At 61.6% G+C, this 16,277-nt stretch overlaps 6 protein-coding genes across 10 annotated transcripts; 3 read left to right on the forward strand and 3 right to left on the reverse strand.

The window, feature by feature from the left end:
• Positions 1-1,085: 1,085 nt before the first annotated feature.
• Positions 1,086-2,225, forward strand: RTFDC1 (Protein RTF2). Its single transcript, XM_062770749.1, has 4 exons — positions 1,086-1,226; positions 1,263-1,397; positions 1,435-2,115; positions 2,162-2,225. The coding sequence occupies exons 1-4, from the start codon at positions 1,107-1,109 to the stop codon at positions 2,171-2,173; spliced, it is 948 nt and encodes a 315-aa protein (XP_062626733.1). The 5' UTR covers positions 1,086-1,106; the 3' UTR covers positions 2,174-2,225.
• Positions 2,226-2,345: 120 nt separating this feature from the next.
• On the forward strand, positions 2,346-7,012 carry QDR3_1 (the record flags this gene model as incomplete). Of its 4 annotated transcripts, XM_062770750.1 has the most annotated exons (7): positions 2,346-2,675; positions 2,710-3,874; positions 3,913-4,277; positions 4,892-5,219; positions 5,258-5,367; positions 5,413-5,470; positions 5,511-7,012. In XM_062770750.1, the coding sequence occupies exons 3-7, from the start codon at positions 4,213-4,215 to the stop codon at positions 6,942-6,944; spliced, it is 1,995 nt and encodes a 664-aa protein (XP_062626736.1). In that variant the 5' UTR covers positions 2,346-2,675; positions 2,710-3,874; positions 3,913-4,212. The 4 variants fall into 4 exon arrangements, with proteins under 4 accessions (XP_062626736.1, XP_062626734.1, XP_062626735.1 ...); XM_062770751.1 differs by lacking the exons at positions 4,892-5,219; positions 5,258-5,367; positions 5,413-5,470; positions 5,511-7,012 and adding exons at positions 4,439-4,471; positions 4,686-4,718; XM_062770752.1 differs by lacking the exons at positions 2,346-2,675; positions 2,710-3,874; positions 3,913-4,277 and having other exon boundaries at positions 4,779-5,219.
• A 106-nt stretch (positions 7,013-7,118) lies between these two features.
• Positions 7,119-8,101, forward strand: Tfam (Transcription factor A, mitochondrial). Its single transcript, XM_062770754.1, has 3 exons — positions 7,119-7,318; positions 7,395-7,918; positions 7,975-8,101. The coding sequence occupies exons 1-3, from the start codon at positions 7,165-7,167 to the stop codon at positions 8,065-8,067; spliced, it is 771 nt and encodes a 256-aa protein (XP_062626738.1). The 5' UTR covers positions 7,119-7,164; the 3' UTR covers positions 8,068-8,101.
• Positions 8,102-8,167: 66 nt separating this feature from the next.
• On the reverse strand, positions 8,168-10,567 carry LOC62_03G004225 (uncharacterized protein). Its single transcript, XM_062770755.1, has 4 exons — positions 10,191-10,567; positions 10,017-10,148; positions 9,094-9,966; positions 8,168-9,057 (listed from the first exon to the last, which is right to left on the reverse strand). Exons 1-4 carry the CDS (start codon positions 10,252-10,254, stop codon positions 8,258-8,260), a joined length of 1,869 nt encoding a protein of 622 aa, XP_062626739.1. The 5' UTR covers positions 10,255-10,567; the 3' UTR covers positions 8,168-8,257.
• Positions 10,568-11,053: 486 nt separating this feature from the next.
• On the reverse strand, positions 11,054-14,084 carry SEY1. Its single transcript, XM_062770756.1, has 6 exons — positions 13,795-14,084; positions 13,341-13,664; positions 13,051-13,276; positions 12,529-12,943; positions 12,224-12,475; positions 11,054-12,183 (listed from the first exon to the last, which is right to left on the reverse strand). The coding sequence occupies exons 1-6, from the start codon at positions 14,028-14,030 to the stop codon at positions 11,120-11,122; spliced, it is 2,517 nt and encodes an 838-aa protein (XP_062626740.1). The 5' UTR covers positions 14,031-14,084; the 3' UTR covers positions 11,054-11,119.
• Positions 14,085-14,959: 875 nt separating this feature from the next.
• On the reverse strand, positions 14,960-15,903 carry cox4_1 (Cytochrome c oxidase subunit 4, mitochondrial). Of its 2 annotated transcripts, XM_062770757.1 has the most exons (4): positions 15,677-15,903; positions 15,350-15,482; positions 15,181-15,292; positions 14,960-15,127 (listed from the first exon to the last, which is right to left on the reverse strand). In XM_062770757.1, exons 1-4 carry the CDS (start codon positions 15,841-15,843, stop codon positions 15,081-15,083), a joined length of 459 nt encoding a protein of 152 aa, XP_062626741.1. In that variant the 5' UTR covers positions 15,844-15,903; the 3' UTR covers positions 14,960-15,080. The 2 variants fall into 2 exon arrangements, with proteins under 2 accessions (XP_062626741.1, XP_062626742.1); XM_062770758.1 differs by having other exon boundaries at positions 15,181-15,482.
• Positions 15,904-16,277: the final 374 nt, after the last annotated feature.

Below are 16,277 nucleotides of genomic sequence, written 5' to 3' on the forward strand. Positions count from 1 at the left end.
CATCATGGCCTGGGGGTTCAACGTCGGCACCTGCGGCGCGTAGCCTTGTTGCGGTGGCTGCTGTTGAGGTCTCGCCTGCATCAACATCGCCGGGTTAAGGCCCTGCGGCGGGGGGCCGTTGTTCGGAAACTGCGACATTTGTCTACGCCGTGTCAACTTGTTGCATTCAATAGTGCCATGTGTCAAGGACAGGGACAGAGTGGGGGAGAGTCATAAAGCCAGCTTAAGCATGCTCGCTCGCGCCTCACAACCGACACACACGCACACAAGGATCCAGCAACCGGGGCACAGAACGTGTCCCGGCTGCCATCAGCCAAGCCCATTACAGCCACCTTTGTTGCCCGCCTTTGCTGCAGCCCTTTCCCCGAAGGTAGTCGGGACACGCAGCGCCGAACGAGCAGGTGGGCACGGCGCGAAGGAAGAAGACGGGAGGAATAAGAGAATGGATTGAGCTAAAGTTTAATCATGTCAAGGAGAGAGGAGGGGAGTGCGACACGGATGGAGAGAATACGGGGCTACATTAGGCTCTTGCTACTTACGTCTAGATGGGATAACGAGTGAGGTCTACTACGCTGTGCAATGGTCAGCGGCTTGTCCAACGCGCACAGCAAGTGATTGTGAAGGATAGAAGGATCAGAAAGAGTTTTTGGTAAGATTGGGTATCGCTCATGACCTCTCGGAAGCAGAACTGAATAAAAGTTTATCATCATAAGAGACGCGACGAGGCGCGCGTCTCTCGATGGAGGAGGATGGGGAGGAGGAGACGAGAAGAGACACTCACGAGTTACGGTAACGCGGACAAGCGGTGTCCGCTACGTCCCCGACACCAGGCAGTCTTATTGCCTGGTGACTGGAGCGGGCTGTCGGCACATAAGCCGCCTAGCTGGGAGAAGAAGAAAAAGAAGGACGAAGTGGATGGATGTTGTTTAAAGGGTTCAAGTTGATGCAAACTGTTACCTCGCACTCCTCGCACCCAGTAGCTGGATACCTCGTGGAAATAATCCCGCTGTCGCCGGACCGTGGCACTGGTCACTCTTGCCACCCATTTGAGCTTTCCATCACCTCCACTTGCTCTTTCCACTCGCCAGACCACAACAACAAACAACATGGGTGCTGACGGTGGCTCCATCCCCGACCGACGCGACCTCGTCAAGACCAAGGGCAAGGCCGAGCAGGCGGACAAGGCTGCCCAGCGCGAGCGCTTCTTGTTCTGCGCCCTGAGCAAGGTGGGTTACTTTCGTCTGACAGATCTGACCCGCCAGAAACCCCTCGCCAAGCCCGTCGTCGCCGACCCCCTGGGCAAGCTGTACAACAAGGACGCGATCATCGAGTTCTTGATAGACAAGGCGGTGTATGGCGATGGCGACAGCATCTGCCCGTACATCAAGGGTGTTAAAGTGGGTTAAGTCCGTACGCGCCTTGCTAACCCATCAGGACCTCCTCACGCTCAACCTCATGCCCAACCCCGCCGCCGAGACCGATGACGCCAGCACGTCGACCCGCGCCCCGTTCGTCTGCTGGCTCTCGCTCAAGGAGATGACGGGTGCGATTCCGTTCATCGCGCTAAAGTCGTGCGGCTGCGTGTTCTCCGACGCCGCAGTCCGCGCTATCATCCCCAACTTGACGCGGGGGATTGCCGCCAGCTCGCCAGGCAAGGACGAGGCGCCCGAGGCTGGTGAGGCTGTGCCTTGCCCCAACTGTGGCAAGACTTTCGACCTGACAGTGCCCTCGGCCGTCCTCCCCATCTACCCGTCCGCAGATGTTCAGGACGCGCTCCTGGACGCTCTGCTCGCCTCCCGCGCGGCGGCCAAGGCGAACAAGAAGCGCAAGGCTGGTGCCGAGGACAAGGGAGAGAAGAAGGAGAAGAAGAAGACGAGCCCGCCAGCTGAGCCTGCCGCCAAGGTGCCGCGCACGGCTACTGCTGCTGGCGCACCGCGCGCTATCAACACCAAGTCGCTAGGCAGCTCGGTCACTGCGCAGCTTGCAGAGCAGGAGAAGAAGCGCCTCGAGGCGCAGGCAGGCATGAGCGCCGCCGTCAAGTCCATGTTCCGGTCCAAGGATGAACAGGGCAAGAGGGGCGACGCGGCTGACTTCTTTGGTCGCACATTCAACAGGGTGAGTTGGTGAGCAGACTGAGCAATGGGAGCTGACCAATAAACAGTATGCCGCATGATTGTATCGTTTTCAGAGTCCATGTTGTACCAATTCTGCATCGAGTCGCGTCGTCGAGTGTTAAGTGCACTGAGAGCAGCACAGTTGAGACTGGCGGCGATCCCGTTGATCGCCCGAGGGAAGGCGTTGGAACGATCGACCGGTCCAGTCAACTTTTTCCCTCAATTTGCCACCCGTCTTCCTCATCTTCCTTTCTCCCATTCACTCACTCTCAACAAGCATACTCACAATCCTCATCACACCACGCATCTCAGACGATGCAAGGCTCTCCCTGCTCTCCGACGCCTCGTAGTGGGCCGGTGCGTGCCCTCATACCGTCAAACGTCGGCAGCCCACCCCGACAGGGACGCGCGACGTCATCGACAGACAGGCGGCGTCATATCGTGACCGCTGCAGGATTGCAAGCATGGAGGCGACAGCCGGCACCTTCACGCTCTTCAAGCCTGGGTATGGGGATGCAGAGTACCCCGGGACGAACGTACGGTAGCTCCAAGCCGTCAAAGGTGAGTGCTAAATCCCAGCATAACTGACTGGTAGTCGATCGGAACGCAGAGTACGCCAGCCAAGGCAGATGATGGGCAGAGCTCAACGTCGGTGTCTTCGGCTTCGGCATCCGCGGTGCGTCGGATCAGGCCGCTCGGAGACCTTGCACACTTCGATACCACCAGCTCGATCGAGTCGATGCCGCCCAGTAGCCTGCCGTCGGCCTTTCGTCGCATCGAAGGCATTGCTCGACCCTCAAGCCAGTTCCATTCCTCTCGCTCTCGAACGGTGAACTCTTCGATACACTCCTTCACCACAGAGAGTAATCACTCCGAGGTAACAGAATACCACGACCAAACCGTGCCGCTCAACGATGCGTACTTGACTACTTCTGCTGGTCATTCCCAGCCCACTCGGTACAGTCACGCCGGGTCTAGCCAACACAGCACGAGCCGCGGGCGGACTCCAAGTAATCGTGGAACCGCTATCAAGCCTACGAAGACAAAGGAGACGAAGAAGCGGATGCGGGGAAGCCCACTCGACGACGTCAGCGATTATTCCTTCTTTGAACGACCAGTGCCACTACAGGACGACTCAGTCTTGACACCGACAGCCGCCAAGTTGCTTCTATCCCGCCCGACGCGTCTCGAATCTCTTCTCTTCCAGCCGTCTCCGACGCCACAGGTGGCCGATCCTGTCACCCCGCCTCGCCGACTTCAGCCTGCCCGTCGTCGAGCTCCTTCGATCGGTGGAGCTTGGGATACTGGTGTCGGCCGTGAAGTGCCACTATCTGGCCCAACTTCACCATCACCGGTTCGCGCAACCCTCATGACACCTGAAGGCATTCCGGACGTCCTCGAATTCCCAAGTTCTCTGAGGAAAGCGAAGAAGGGACGGCATTCGAATAGCTGGGATGACGTGGGAGGACGGGTTGAGCTACCGGAACTGGACCACGAGGTGGCGGAGCGGCGCGTCCCCGAAGACCTCTTGCAGTCCCCGGACCACATCGCCAGCGACTGCAGCAATCAGGAGGCACCATCAGAAACTCGTGCAAGTGACCACGCGGGGGCCGATGTCAGCTGGGACGAGGGAATCGTCAACGACGCAGCTTTCGCCGAAGAAGACCGAAACGCCACAGACAACGACGAGAGCCTCAACTTAACAGTCCCCATGTGGCACGATCCATGGGGTTTTGGGTATATGCAAGAGTGGGTTCGAGGTGAGTCTCTGGCATGCAAGAACACTCCTAACTCAAAGGCCGACAGCCCCAGGTCTACAAAGCATCGTCAGACCCTCCCACACCCCACAAGCGAGCTCTCTCTCCAATAACCTTCTCGCCATCTCCAAGCGCTTCAAGCGCGGAGCCAGGAACCGGTGAAAGTGGGGAAGCGGAGGGATCGCCGTCCCCCACTCTTCCGGCAAGGAGGGGAAGGCGAAGACACAAGGCGGGACGAAGTTGGCGAGGATCACCAGCCCTCGCGAGGATGACTGGGAAACGACGGCGGACTTCATCGGCTCCATCTGGCCCAAACAGGAACAACAGTGTCGACTCGGACCATGCTCCGCGATTCGACCATAGCGACAGTAGCGACGTTAGCGCCACTTCATTACCACCACCAGCTGTAAGTCGACGTCGGGCAGATGCGGCTTTAGCGGGACTGACTCGTTCTGTTTAGGACGTTCTCGCACGACGAGCTGCCCGGATCCAACACCTTGATCAGCTGGACAGCAACTACAAGCTGAGGGTTGAATATGTCTTTTTCTAAGCGATGCAACGCCCCAGGCTTCATTGGCTGCGAGGGAAGTGCTCCGCACGGTGAGCGCGACCCCAGCGTTATCTTGGCAGCTCGAAGTCGGTCAATTCTGTCATCAAGTGGAGTGAGTCACACGAAACCACTCAGAATAGGCGACCCACGAACAGTGTGCCTTACGAAACGCTCGAGTCGGCCGAAAATTTTGGGGTTTTTCGGCCGCCCACGTGGCGTCAGACGACGTGATGAGGCAAAAGAGCAACAAATCGCACTGTTCAGATTTCGGTTGTGGCCGACTCGACCTACCCATGATTGTGAAACTGCGGAGTAGAGCGTTGCTCTCTACATCCCAAAGTCCCATGCTTGTCACGAGTCGGCTTGTACCGATGGGCACGCGAACGAGGATCCGACTTACTACCTTCCATATATACGACTGATGGAGCCACAGCCGCAGCGACCCACCACCACCCCACTGCCCGACCAAGCTCTGCCTGCTGGTCGACCTCCGAACCCAACCCCGAACCCCTTGTTATCTACCCCCCTGCCATGAGCGTAAACGCCACCGACCGAGGCGACGCTGCGGTCGAGGGCTCGCTCGTGCGCGCCCCCTCGCACCAACCACACAGCTCCACCCTCGTCCACACGACCTCTCACCACGCACACTTTGACGTCCCGAACGAGGGCGACGAGGACCACCACAACCCACCCCAGCGCTCAGTCATCGACATTGAACATGTCCCCGTCGACGACGACCCAAGAGCATGGAGCTCGAGGAAAAAGACCTTCGTCCTCGTCCTCATGTCTGTCGCGGTCGTGAGTGCCACCAAGCGCGAATGTGGCTAACCATTCAGCTGGGTCCCATGATCTCGCCCAGTGTCTACAACCCCGTCATTGACGAAGTGAAATCCGACCTGCGCGGCAGCGAAACACAAATAGGTCTCAGCTTGAGCATCTTCATCTTGTAAGTGCACGTTCACGTGCTGTGTGCATGAGCTGATAACATCAGAATCCAAGGATGCTTCCCTGTCGTGTGGGCCACCATCGCCGAGATCATCGGTCGAAAGGTTAGTAACCAGGTCACATGCCCTCTGCTCACCAAGCTAGCCTGTATACATTGTGTCGTTCGTCATCTACACTGTTGCCTCGGCTGTCGGCTCGCGCTCGCCGACCATGCCCGTGCTCATCGGCATGCGCTGCCTGCAGGCAGTCGGCAGCTCGGCAGTGCTCGCGCTCGGTGCCGGCTCCCTCGCCGACATGTACGAGGTGGAGGAGAGAGGCAAGAAGCTGGGCCTGTACTACGGCACGCCGATGCTCGGTCCCACATTAGGCCCCCTTATCGGCGGAGCTCTCGGCAACGCGTACGGCTGGCGCGCGACGCTCTACTTCCTCGCCGTCTTTGCCTTCATCATGACGCTGCTCTTCTTCCTCTTCCCCGACACATGGCGCAAGGAGCGCTCCAAGCTGTACCAGAAGGCTGTCAGCGACGCGCTCAAGCGAAGCCTCAAGGCGCAGGCGCATGCCGAGAAGAAGCGCCAGCGCAAGCTCGCCAAGGGACTGGCCAGTACCGCCACAACGCCGGCTCTCACCGCGCCCCCGACTGGAGCACACACCCCGGCCACAAGGCCAGGTAGCACGCACAACGGATCAGACACCCACGTCGACCTCGAGGCTGGCGCCGCTACACCCCGCAAGCGCCGCATGCCCAAGTGGTGGCCGCTCGGCCCGACCGACGACCCAGAGGACATCAAGCCCGAGCTGCGCGACATCAACCCCATCCCCATGGTCATTAGCACGTTTGCGTCGCCGACCAACTTTGTCATCCTCGTCAGCTCTGGTGTGCTCTTCGCGGCGCAGTACACGTCGACATACACAGCCGCCGTGACGTTCAGCCGTGCGCCATACAACTACAACCCGCTGATCATCGGCGTCGTGTGTCTGAGCTTTGGCGTCGGCAACATTCTCGGTAGTGTCGTCGGAGGCCGGCTGTCGGACCGCATCCTGCAGCGCCTCAAGGCCAAGAACGGGGGAGTGTCGGTGCCCGAGTTCCGCCTCATGAGCACACTACCCTTCATTCCGTTCATGGTCATCTCGTTCCTCATCTACGCGTGGACGAGCGACAAGAAGACCAACATTGCCGGGCCTGTCGTCGGTCTCTTCTGCGCGGGCTTCAGCATCATGCTCGCGTACGCCAGTCTGCTGGCGTACCTCGTCGACTCGAACCCCGGCCGCTCGGCTTCTGCCATCTCGTGCAACTCGTTCTGCCGCGGCATCGGCGCGTGCGTCATGTCGCAGGTCGCCATCCCGATCCAGAACGCCATCGGCGACGGCGGCCTGTACACGCTCATCGCGGGCCTGATCGCGCTCGCCGGCGGCGGCATCATCGTCATCGCGTACAAGGGCGAGCAGTGGCGCTCGCCCGACCACCGCTGGGCGTGGAGCAAGGACAAGGGCGGCGAGAAGGGCAAGGCGGCCGAGGTGGTTTCGTACGCCACCTCGCACACTGCTATTGAGCCCGCAGGCGACAAGGAGAAGGCGTAGGCGAGTTAGAATATATACTTGTATCATTGATAGACAGCATCTGTAGTGCATCTTCTGCATCATACCCATCCAGCCATGACGTACCTGCAATCGAGACTTTACGTAACTTGTGTGTTGTGACCAGCCACAATCTGCCAATGAGCTCACGACGAGCCAAATTCATTACCTCCAACAGCAACATCTCGCACTCCTGCATTGCCACCCTCTTCTCCGCATCAACATGGCCAGCATCCTCCTCAGCCGAAGCTTCAAGGCGCTGACGCTTGCCGAGCCCGCGTCGCTGCGGGCGCTGTCGACATCAGCGCCGGCGCTCAAGGCGACCGCGGCGGCACCCAAGGCGAAGGCGGCAGCCAAGCCCAAGAAGAAGCAGGACCGTGAGTGTTGGTTGTCGTGCGACCGACGTTGTGCCCGCCGCATCGCGACTTGCCCCCATCTTAACACTGTCCACAGGCACAAAGTCTATCCCCGCGCCCCCCAAGCGGCCCAACTCGCCGTTCACAATCTTCTTCAAGGGCTTCTACCACCGCGAGAAGGGAAGCTTCCTCGACGCGCAGGGCAAGACGAACGTCGCCGACGTCGCCCGCGCGGCAGGCAAGGCGTGGGCTGCGCTGTCAGAGGCCGAGCGCAAGAGCTACGACGGCGAGGTCAAGGCCGAGTGGACGGCGTACAATGCCGCCATGAAGAGCTACCTCGAGACGCTGCCCGCTGCGGACCGCCTCGCGCTCGAGAAGAAGGCAGGCAAGAAGTTCCCCGTGCCAGGCGGCCGCAGCGCAGCCAAGCAGGCCATCCGCGACCGGCCTGGAAACCCCGGCCGCGCGAGCTCGCCCTTCTTCGAGTACCTCCAGGCGCAGCGCGACGTCATCCAGGTCGAGCACGCCGACGAGCTCAAGGGCCTCAAGCCGATGGAGATCAACCTCCGCGTCGTCTCGCTCGCCGCGCGCAAGTGGCACACGCTGACGCCAAACGAGCTCCAGGTGGGTGTGGAAGGAAGAGGTGAATGGAAGCGAGCGAGGCTGACACACGAACGCAGAAGTGGAAGGACGAGTGCCAGCGCAAGAGGGAATTGTACAAGGCTTGGGTCGAGACACAGCCAGACAAGGAGAAGTTGTTGAAGAACCTCTAGGACGAGTAGGATGCAGCGCGTACCACTCTAGCAAGGCAAGCGTGCTCCTCTGGCCTCTGGAAGGCCTTGCTCTTGCTCACTGCGCACAAGCAACGACAATGCACATTGGATTACTGTTGTACAAACACGCCGGCCGAAGCCGCGTGCTCCCCTCTAAACTTCTAGCAGTGACTAACCCGACACACGACCACTACAATAGCTTGACCTGACTGCTACTGCCCCACAGCGACGGCCAGCGCCAGCGCTGCCGGCGCGGAGGCTGCGTGTTGTCCCATTCGGCGATGACGGCCTCTGGATGCTCGATTGGCGGCGTAGGGATCGCCTCGACGGCGGTAGTCGGCAGCGTCATGCTGTGGGGTCTGGGCCGCTTGACGCCTGGCACAACTGGCAAGCTGGGGTCGACGGACCCGGCACGCGCCGCCGCGTCGCTGCGGCTTCTGCCCCGGCGGAGCACGGGCGACGGGGGGCCGTTGGCCTGGCTGATCGAGTTTGAGCGCAGCGCGAAACCGGGCGACGCGGCACCAATGCCGAATGCGAAGCCGGTCGGCGCGCCCACCGGCGCCAGCTCGGGCACGAGCGTGCCGAATCTTGGGCGTCTGCGGCGGGGCAGCGTCGGCGAGTGGGGCGAGTGGGGCGACATGGGGGTCGCGCCGGCCGCGATGGCGGTATCGATGCGCGGCGATCGGGGCGGGCCAACGGGCGCTGGCGGCGGCTCGAGCTCCTCGGGCTCGGCGACGAGCGAGTCGTCGCCGCCACCGAGTAACGTCGCTCCGTCGCCAGCCTCGAGCTCGTCCTGCGCCTCGATATCGAGGGGCTCCTCGCACAGCACTTCCTCCTCGACCCAAGTGCCGACCTCGACGCCTCCTTGGCCCGTGGGCTGGATCGCCGAGACGGTCCACACACCAACGAGCAGGATGGCCACGCCAAGGGACACGAGCACAATCTGGTGTGCGCTGAGGCGGCCAAACTGGTCGTAGAACACGAGACCGTCTGAGCGTCAGCAGAGCCCGCTTGGGGGTTACGTACCAAAGATTGAGGCGAGGTTGAAGAAGCAGAACGCGAGCGGGCAAATGAGCGCGGGGGACGCGAACAGGAGCCCGTAGTTGAGGTACACTAGCTGGAGCACTGCCGCCACCGCTAGTCCAGCCACGAGGAGCCACGTCTGAGGCCGGGTAAACTCGTTTGAGCCGCGCCCAGTGCGCCAGTACTCTATCGTGGAGATGACGAGCTCGACAGCCGCCTTGGCGAGGACGAGGCAGAGGCCTGACAGGGTGCCGGAGGCTGCACCGAACGCCAAGCCAGCGAGCGTGAGCGTGCGCTCGTCGGCGCTGGCCCGCGCGCCGAGGTACTCTGCGTCCTCGGCGTCGACGTCGGAGAAGGACCCGTAGGCGAAGCGCACCGTCTTGGTGTCGGGTCTTGTGGGCGACGGAGCGGGCGAGGCGTCAGGAACGGCAGCGAGGACGGGGACCGTCTCGAGCGCCTGCTCGGCGCCAAAGCTCGTGCGGCGGAAGGGAATGGCGGGGCTGTCGTCCGACTCGTCGACGCCGTCCAGGCCAAGCTTGATGCGCCCGCTCGTCTCGCTGTCGCGCGTGACGCGCCACACGGTGACATGGGCCGCGACGAGCGTGAGAGTCACGGCGAGGCACACGACGCTGAAGAAGACGACAAACGGCGGGCGGGCCCACAGCGCGAGGATCTCGTCGAGGCTGTGCGTGCTGTCGGGCACCACGCCAAAGATGGCGATGAGTACCGCGCCGCTCGCGATCAGCACCGTGCCGAGCATCATCGCGCTCGTGAAGCCCTCGCCTAGGAGGAGGTGCGCGAGCAGCGAGTTCCACAGCAGCGAGATGCCGCCGAGCGGGGCGAGCACGACGATGGGGAGCGCCCCGATCTGGAACACTGCGGGGGTGTTAGCTTGTACATAACATCTGCTCCACCGCGCTACCCACCCGACCCAAACACATTGCTCGAGATGTAGACTGCAAAGCCGATGATCCACAGCGGGCGGCGGAGCGCCTTCTTGCGCAGCTCGGGCGGGGCTTCGGCGTCCTCTACGTGCGACTTGCGCTGGATCGTGAGGCCTGAGGGGTGGGTTAGCTCGATAGCCCAGGCGTAACACTTACCCAGCGACTGGATGAACGAGCACGCGAGGCCGACAAAGATGGCCAGCACGACGGGTATCCCCATTGTCGTCGGTGGGCGGCGGCGCGGCGCTCGGGCCGGGTGTCGGTCGTGTGTCTAGTTGCGCGGAGCGGGGGGCATGCACAGGCTGCTAGCTGGAGGGGGCAAGCTACTCGTCGTCTTCGTCTCTGTCGTCGCTGTCGTGCACAAGAATGTAAGTAGGTAGGTAGACAAGAAGGGTGGTTGAAAGTTGGTAGAGTGCTGTCGTGACCGACTTCTCGCCGCCCAGCCAGCCTCCGCGCCAGCTGGCACGGCCTGCCTGATCGATTGTTGTCAGCTCCCGGCATGGCACTCGATCCTGGCTCCTGGCTCCCGCGGGTTCGGCCCATGCCATGCCACATGCCATGCCGTCACGCAAACGACGCGATGCAGCAACGTGGGTCGCGCGGCGTCGTGGCATGGTGGCCGTGGCACTTATGCATATGCGTGGGCGCGGCGCGTGTGTGCGTGTGCATGCAACGCAAAGCAAAGAAGATGCAACTCGATGCCCGCACTGCTTGCTTCGCTGGCGGCTGGCTGGCTGGCGCTCCCACCGTCCCCGCCCCCGGCGCTCGAGGCGGTGTCGGGAGGGTTGAATTTCCATGGCTGCTTCATTCGAGCCGGCACGGGATGTCTCTGCCTGACACCACCAACTCGTGGGCAACGGCAGTCTGTATTTGCCGTGGGTGACGAGTTGGGGTGCGGGTGGGAGAGGCGAGGCTGATGCAGTGGCGCCAGTGGGAGGTGGCAGTGCCCCTCACGCTCGCTCGCACCCGGCCAGCGCCAAACTGGCAGGTCCACCACGGCTTCCTCCCCATCAGCCAACGCTATGCATTATCCCGTCTACGACGCGACGATTACTATGCCTGTATTTGTAGCCAAGTGTACCCCACTACTTCTCCTCATACTTCTCTGCGAGCACGTCGCCGCGCCTCCGCGCATCGTCGGCGAGCGTGCCGTTGTTGACAGCAATGGGCTCTGTCAAGACGCGCTGCGAAGCTGGCGGCTCGGCAAACGCCTCGCGCAGCTTGTCGGTGCCTATCCTCTTGACCTCGTATGCGACCGTCTTGGTCACCTGCAGCAAAGGCCCAGCGAGGCCAAGCTGCAGAACAATGTATGCCGTGGCGATGAGAATGACCAGCATCGCAAAGTACAGCGGGTTGAACAGCACCGCCATGGCCTCGTTCCAGCCCAGAACGACCAGTAAGCCGTACATCCAGTAGGGGATCTGGGACACGGACGACACCATCGAGCGCTTGGCCTCGACAAACGCCGCGTCGGCCTCGCGCTTCAAGCGCGACTCGAGCGAGTTCAGTCGTGTCGGGGTCACAAGAACGAGGGCAGTGTCAGGGTCGAACGCCGCGCTGTCGTGCTCGGCCTCAGCGGCGTCGGGCTCGGGAACCACGGGAAGCAACTCGTCGTCCTTGGGCTTGATGGTAGCAAAGAGCGGCAGAAGAGCAAGAGTCTCGTCGCGCGCCTTCTTGTACGCTCCCTCGAGGTCGTCCTCGGGCTTCCACACTCGTGGGACCCCGCTGTCGTCGTAACGGAAGCGCTCCTCAAAGTTCTCTCGCAGTGTGAGCAAGACGGTGGCGTCGGCAGTCTGCTCCTCGAGCTTCTTGCGGAGAACGAGCCACGAGCGAGTGCGGAGAGTGTGGAGTGCCACGGCGTTCTCCTCCTCGGTACAGTTGTAGCTCTTGGCCTTGGACAGGTACGCCTTCTCGGCGGCACCGTTGACGTCGCGGTATGTCGTGAGAACCTTGTCCCACATGGTGGTCGAAGGCTTGCTAAGGGCCAGCTCGACGGGCTCGAGAAGCTGGCGCTTGACAGCACGCTCGGCATTGTTAACCAGTTTCTTGGTCTCGTCGGCACGCGATCTGTCGGCAATGACCTTGAGGTCGTCATCCAGGAGACCCAGCTCGTGCTCGTACTCCCAGCCGGAATCGTCAACGGTCACCTCTGCGTGGGTCAGCAGTCATGTCAATCAGCAGCCACCCACCCTTGGCAGTCTCGAGGAAGCCATCACGAGCATCCTTTGTTGCGCGAGTGACAACCTCTGCAAAGTCGTACGTTGGCGCCTTGAGCGATGTGGCAACATCGGCGATAAACTTGGCAGTAGCAGCCTTGTGGGCATTCTTGAGCTGGCCAAGGAACAGAGGCGAGACGGACGCGTGCAGGTTGTCGAGCAGGGCCTGGCGCTTGCGCTGGTACACACCAGCGTGGTAGCGAGATGCGGCAACGTCAAAGTTGGCTACGGCTATTAGCACACGCCGATCTGTGTTTGCCGACCACACAAATACTCACCGGTAGCCGTCTTCAGCCACTCGCGGATCAGACCACCGAGACCATCGACGATCGTACCGGCTTCGACCGGCTTGCGAACCGCCTTGGAGCTGGTGGCAAAGACCTCGCTGACAGCAGCAGCAATCTCGTCACAGCGGAACTGGGCCAGCAGCTCCTGCTGAGTAGGCAGATCAAGGTCCTTGTTCGCCACAACCTGGTCCCAGATACCCTCCATGTAGAATCCCACACCGTCGGCGGGGATCCTCTTGTGATACGCGGGCTGGAACACATAGTCTGATCGGGTGCGGTCGGTGAATCGCTTTCTCAGGTCCACGACGGCTTCCTCAAACTTCTCGGGCAGGAGAATCTTATGAGGAAGGGCCGCAAATGACAGGTCGAAATAGTCTGTCAACCGCGTGTCGGCAAGGTGCGGGGGCTGTGGTGGTGTCAGCGCGAGGGGACATGGTGCGAGAGATGTGCCAGTGTCCGGGCGATCATGGACCGGCCCATCGCGAACCGGCGGCGCGCAACGCATTTACCCACCTTGGAGAGCGAGGCCCAAATCTTCTCCATATCGGCAGTGAGCGTGGCGGTGAGGTTGGAGAGCGGCGTCGCTCCAACGTGGTCACGAATAACGAACAGAATGAGTGTCTTGTCGCTGGACTTGGCCTTGGAGGCGTCGCTGCCGCCAAACAGGCTGAGGTTGACCTCGAACACGGTCTTGAGCAGGCCCATGTTGGCGCCCTGGTACAGACCGATCTGGTGCTCCCTAGCGCCGATGTCAGCTCGCGTGTCCAGCCCCCCAGCCCCGCGCGTTTCACCACCCAACGCACCATAGGTTGACAATGAGCACCTCGGTCGAGGCAAGCGAGAAGAGGGCCGACTTGCGCTCAAAGTCCTGGTCCTCGCCGCGTTCGCGGCCGTCGGTACCCTCGACGTCCATGACAAGGGCACTGCTGTACGCAGACGGGCACATCCAGATACCCTTGGTCGTCTGCTGGCGCTTGGCCTCGTCCATGACATCGAAGGTGGTTCCGAACAGCCGGTTAAGCAGCGTCGACTTGCCCGTCGACTGGCTGCCAAAGACGCCAACAACGTCGTACGCGAATCCTTTGTCTAAGAGGCCCCATTTCGAGAGGTATGCGGGGAGTTCTCTCCTGTGCGGCGTCAGTGTCTCGTCCGAGTGAGGGTTCGGCGCGTGCCCTTCCCGGGGTAACGCCTCGCCGCGCTGGAGTGCAGCAGGGGGCTACATCGCACCACCGTACCAGGCCCACTGATCAGACTTACGAAAACTCCTGCTGCTCATTGACGATTTGGAGGCGTCCCTCGCCGACCTTGTTGGTCGGCTGAGCTGCTGGCACGGCCGGCGCTGGTGCTGGGGGTGCTGGTGCCGGTGCTGGTGCCGCTGGCACGGACGCCGGAGCAGTGGGAGGGGTCGCCGCGTTCAGGGGTGATTTTGCAGTGTCGGAAGCAGGGTTATGGTTTGGGGTGGCTCCCAGAGCCTGATGAGCAATGTCGCTCATTGTATAGTTGGTGGCAAGGAGGGTGTTTGAGAAAGTTGACAACTTGGTGTCGCCGGGGTGGGGCAAGGCGCGGTTGGGTGGTTGTTGTCGCCGAATCTTGTAGGCAGCGCTGCTGGCTGGTGGCCGGCCATCCAGGACAGCCGCGCTGCGTGGATGGCTGTCGTGGCCAAGCAAGGCATGACGCACACACAACCAGTCACTACAGGGGCGGGTTGTATAAGAAATGGAGGGGACACGCGGACATCACGTGTAATTACGTAACGAGACCAAAGTTGCTCGTACACGATTCAGTCACTATCAGATGCCTCCTCCTTATCGATTCATGGCAGGCAATGAAGCCTGGAGGCCATGCGGCGTCACGAGGGTACCCGTTTTCTGACACTGTGAGCCGTCCACGGTGTGGTAGGCTTGCACCTCCCGCACTTGTCGCCATCGGAGAAGCCAGGAGTGTGGCTTGCGGACTCTGCCCGCAATAGTCTGCCACTCGGGGCGGAGCAGTTCTCGCTGCAACTGGGCTCCATCTGACAAGAGTTGCACTGCTGAGAACATGCAGACAGCTGGCGTGAGCGGTGTCTCTGCTGCCATGAGCAGGAGGCCACGGTGCCGTCGGTCTCCAAGCCGGCCCCACTCTCCTTGACGCCCCATGCCCTCCACGGTCGTAAACACGCTGTCAGTCTCCTCTCTGCGTTGCCTGGCGCCCAGAGGATCGTCGCGGTGCAGGGAATGCTCCCAGCCTCTGCTTGGCACACTCCAGCGTGGCACACGTGCACCCGAGCGGGATGGGCACCCGGAGCGGCCGTTGTCCAGTTCGGCGTCGTCGCGCCCCGGCCCGTCGCCTCCCTTCCACTGCAGCGCGCCTGCGTCTCCATCTGTGTGTGCGGAGTATCCCCGGCCTCACACACACCACCGTAAGCGCAACCCGGATCAAGCCTGTGCAGTTAGGTGGCATCCCGAGAGCGTCCGGCGCTGTATGCGCCGGCGCGTTTGAGAACAGCAATTTGCTAGATGATGTTTTCATTCTGTCCCTTGTCTTCAGCCCGCCGAAGCAATCTAGTGGTGGGCGGCCGAGGCGTGGGGCTCGTACTTGAGGGTGTAGACTGGGACGGGTTAGGAGGACGAGCTTGTTTGGTTGCAGTCCGGTACAACTCACCCGAGCCGCACTCGGGGCAGCGGTGGTGCTTGAGCTCAGTGTTGACCTGGAGCCAAAGAGTGTCGTGCGAGTCGGCGGGGAAGCCAGTGCAGCCAACGTGGCGGACGGGGTACTGTGCCGGGTTGTTAGCAAGCCACAGCGGCGCAAGTCGGAAATGGCTGATACGCACGAAGGAGAAGACCTCGATGGGGTTGTCAAGAGTGCCGAGACGGTCAGCCTGGAGGGGGGTCATGTCGAAGACATCGACGCCCTCGACCTTGCCCATGAGCTCGAAGCGCTCGATACCGGTAGCCTGCTGCTCGCTGTAGACGTGTTAGTGATGGCAAGTCCGTGTCCGATGGGCGTTCCGGTGCGCTCCGAGGGGTTTGGCTTGACATGGCGATGGACAAAGTCTGCTGCATGGGGCGCGGCAGGCCTGGTGCAAGACGGCATTGTCCCCAAGCCAGCCCTTCCAACCTCTGAAGCGTGCCGGAACAGTGCCCGGGGCATGACGCACTCGGTAGGAACCTCGCCGGCCTTGACACCCTCACCAAGGAGGAGGGGAGGGCCACCACCGCCGCGGCGGATGGCCGAGACGGAGATGGGGCGGGCAATGACCTGGGCCTTGGGGAGGGCGAGGGCGGGGCGGGCGACGGCGCGGAGGGAGCGGAGGAGGGCGACCATTTTGGGGGATGGTGTTGCTTGCAAGGAGAGTGGTGAGTTGGAGGACGGAGTTGAGTGAGGCTCGCGACAATTGGCGCAGCGGAGGAGCTGCGATGGTGGTAGTGGATTGCTGCCGCTGAGGCCGTATGCAGAGAGCGAGCCAGGCGGAGACTCAGAGCCAGAGCCAGACGGCCAGCCAGCGACCATCACCCAGCCAGCCAGCCAGCCATGCTCCCCTCCCCTCCCACACAGAATCTGGCCCATTACGATTGGCCTGATCTCGTTCACCCAGCGGCTGGAGTCGGAACTCGCATCCACGGTGGCCAGCGCCCAGAAAGCCACCGTAGAGTCATATCCCCGATGATCGCCGCCGGATTAGCTTGAGATGTGGCACTTGGTGACCATTAGGAAATTCATTACAAAACTGTTTCTAATACTTTATGACAACAGGAACC

This window comes from Vanrija pseudolonga, chromosome 3 (genome assembly GCF_020906515.1).
Source record: "Vanrija pseudolonga chromosome 3, complete sequence".
NCBI classification, from domain to species: domain Eukaryota; kingdom Fungi; phylum Basidiomycota; class Tremellomycetes; order Trichosporonales; family Trichosporonaceae; genus Vanrija; species Vanrija pseudolonga.

What these genes read in the sequence shown, in the direction of transcription:
- RTFDC1 (XM_062770749.1), top strand. Translation starts at nt 1,107, where the DNA reads ATGGGTGCTGACGGTGGCTCCATCCCCGACCGACGCGACCTCGTCAAG. An exon ending in TGTTCTGCGCCCTGAGCAAG is followed by an intron (nt 1,227 to 1,262) that starts GTGGGTTACTTT and finishes CTGACCCGCCAG; the next exon opens with AAACCCCTCGCCAAGCCCGT. An exon ending in CGTACATCAAGGGTGTTAAA is followed by an intron (nt 1,398 to 1,434) that starts GTGGGTTAAGTC and finishes CTAACCCATCAG; the next exon opens with GACCTCCTCACGCTCAACCT.
- Tfam (XM_062770754.1), top strand. Translation starts at nt 7,165, where the DNA reads ATGGCCAGCATCCTCCTCAGCCGAAGCTTCAAGGCGCTGACGCTTGCC. An exon ending in GCCCAAGAAGAAGCAGGACC is followed by an intron (nt 7,319 to 7,394) that starts GTGAGTGTTGGT and finishes CACTGTCCACAG; the next exon opens with GCACAAAGTCTATCCCCGCG. An exon ending in TGACGCCAAACGAGCTCCAG is followed by an intron (nt 7,919 to 7,974) that starts GTGGGTGTGGAA and finishes ACACGAACGCAG; the next exon opens with AAGTGGAAGGACGAGTGCCA.
- LOC62_03G004225 (XM_062770755.1), bottom strand. Translation starts at nt 10,254, where the DNA reads ATGGGGATACCCGTCGTGCTGGCCATCTTTGTCGGCCTCGCGTGCTCG. An exon ending in CTCGTTCATCCAGTCGCTGG is followed by an intron (nt 10,149 to 10,190) that starts GTAAGTGTTACG and finishes CCCACCCCTCAG; the next exon opens with GCCTCACGATCCAGCGCAAG. An exon ending in CAACCTCGCCTCAATCTTTG is followed by an intron (nt 9,058 to 9,093) that starts GTACGTAACCCC and finishes GCTGACGCTCAG; the next exon opens with ACGGTCTCGTGTTCTACGAC.
- SEY1 (XM_062770756.1), bottom strand. Translation starts at nt 14,030, where the DNA reads ATGAGCGACATTGCTCATCAGGCTCTGGGAGCCACCCCAAACCATAAC. An exon ending in AATGAGCAGCAGGAGTTTTC is followed by an intron (nt 13,665 to 13,794) that starts GTAAGTCTGATC and finishes GACGCCGCACAG; the next exon opens with GAGAGAACTCCCCGCATACC. An exon ending in GTGCTCATTGTCAACCTATG is followed by an intron (nt 13,277 to 13,340) that starts GTGCGTTGGGTG and finishes CATCGGCGCTAG; the next exon opens with GGAGCACCAGATCGGTCTGT.
- cox4_1 (XM_062770758.1), bottom strand. Translation starts at nt 15,843, where the DNA reads ATGGTCGCCCTCCTCCGCTCCCTCCGCGCCGTCGCCCGCCCCGCCCTC. An exon ending in GCCGGCGAGGTTCCTACCGA is followed by an intron (nt 15,483 to 15,676) that starts GTGCGTCATGCC and finishes ACACGTCTACAG; the next exon opens with CGAGCAGCAGGCTACCGGTA. An exon ending in CTGCCCCGAGTGCGGCTCGG is followed by an intron (nt 15,128 to 15,180) that starts GTGAGTTGTACC and finishes AACCCGTCCCAG; the next exon opens with TCTACACCCTCAAGTACGAG.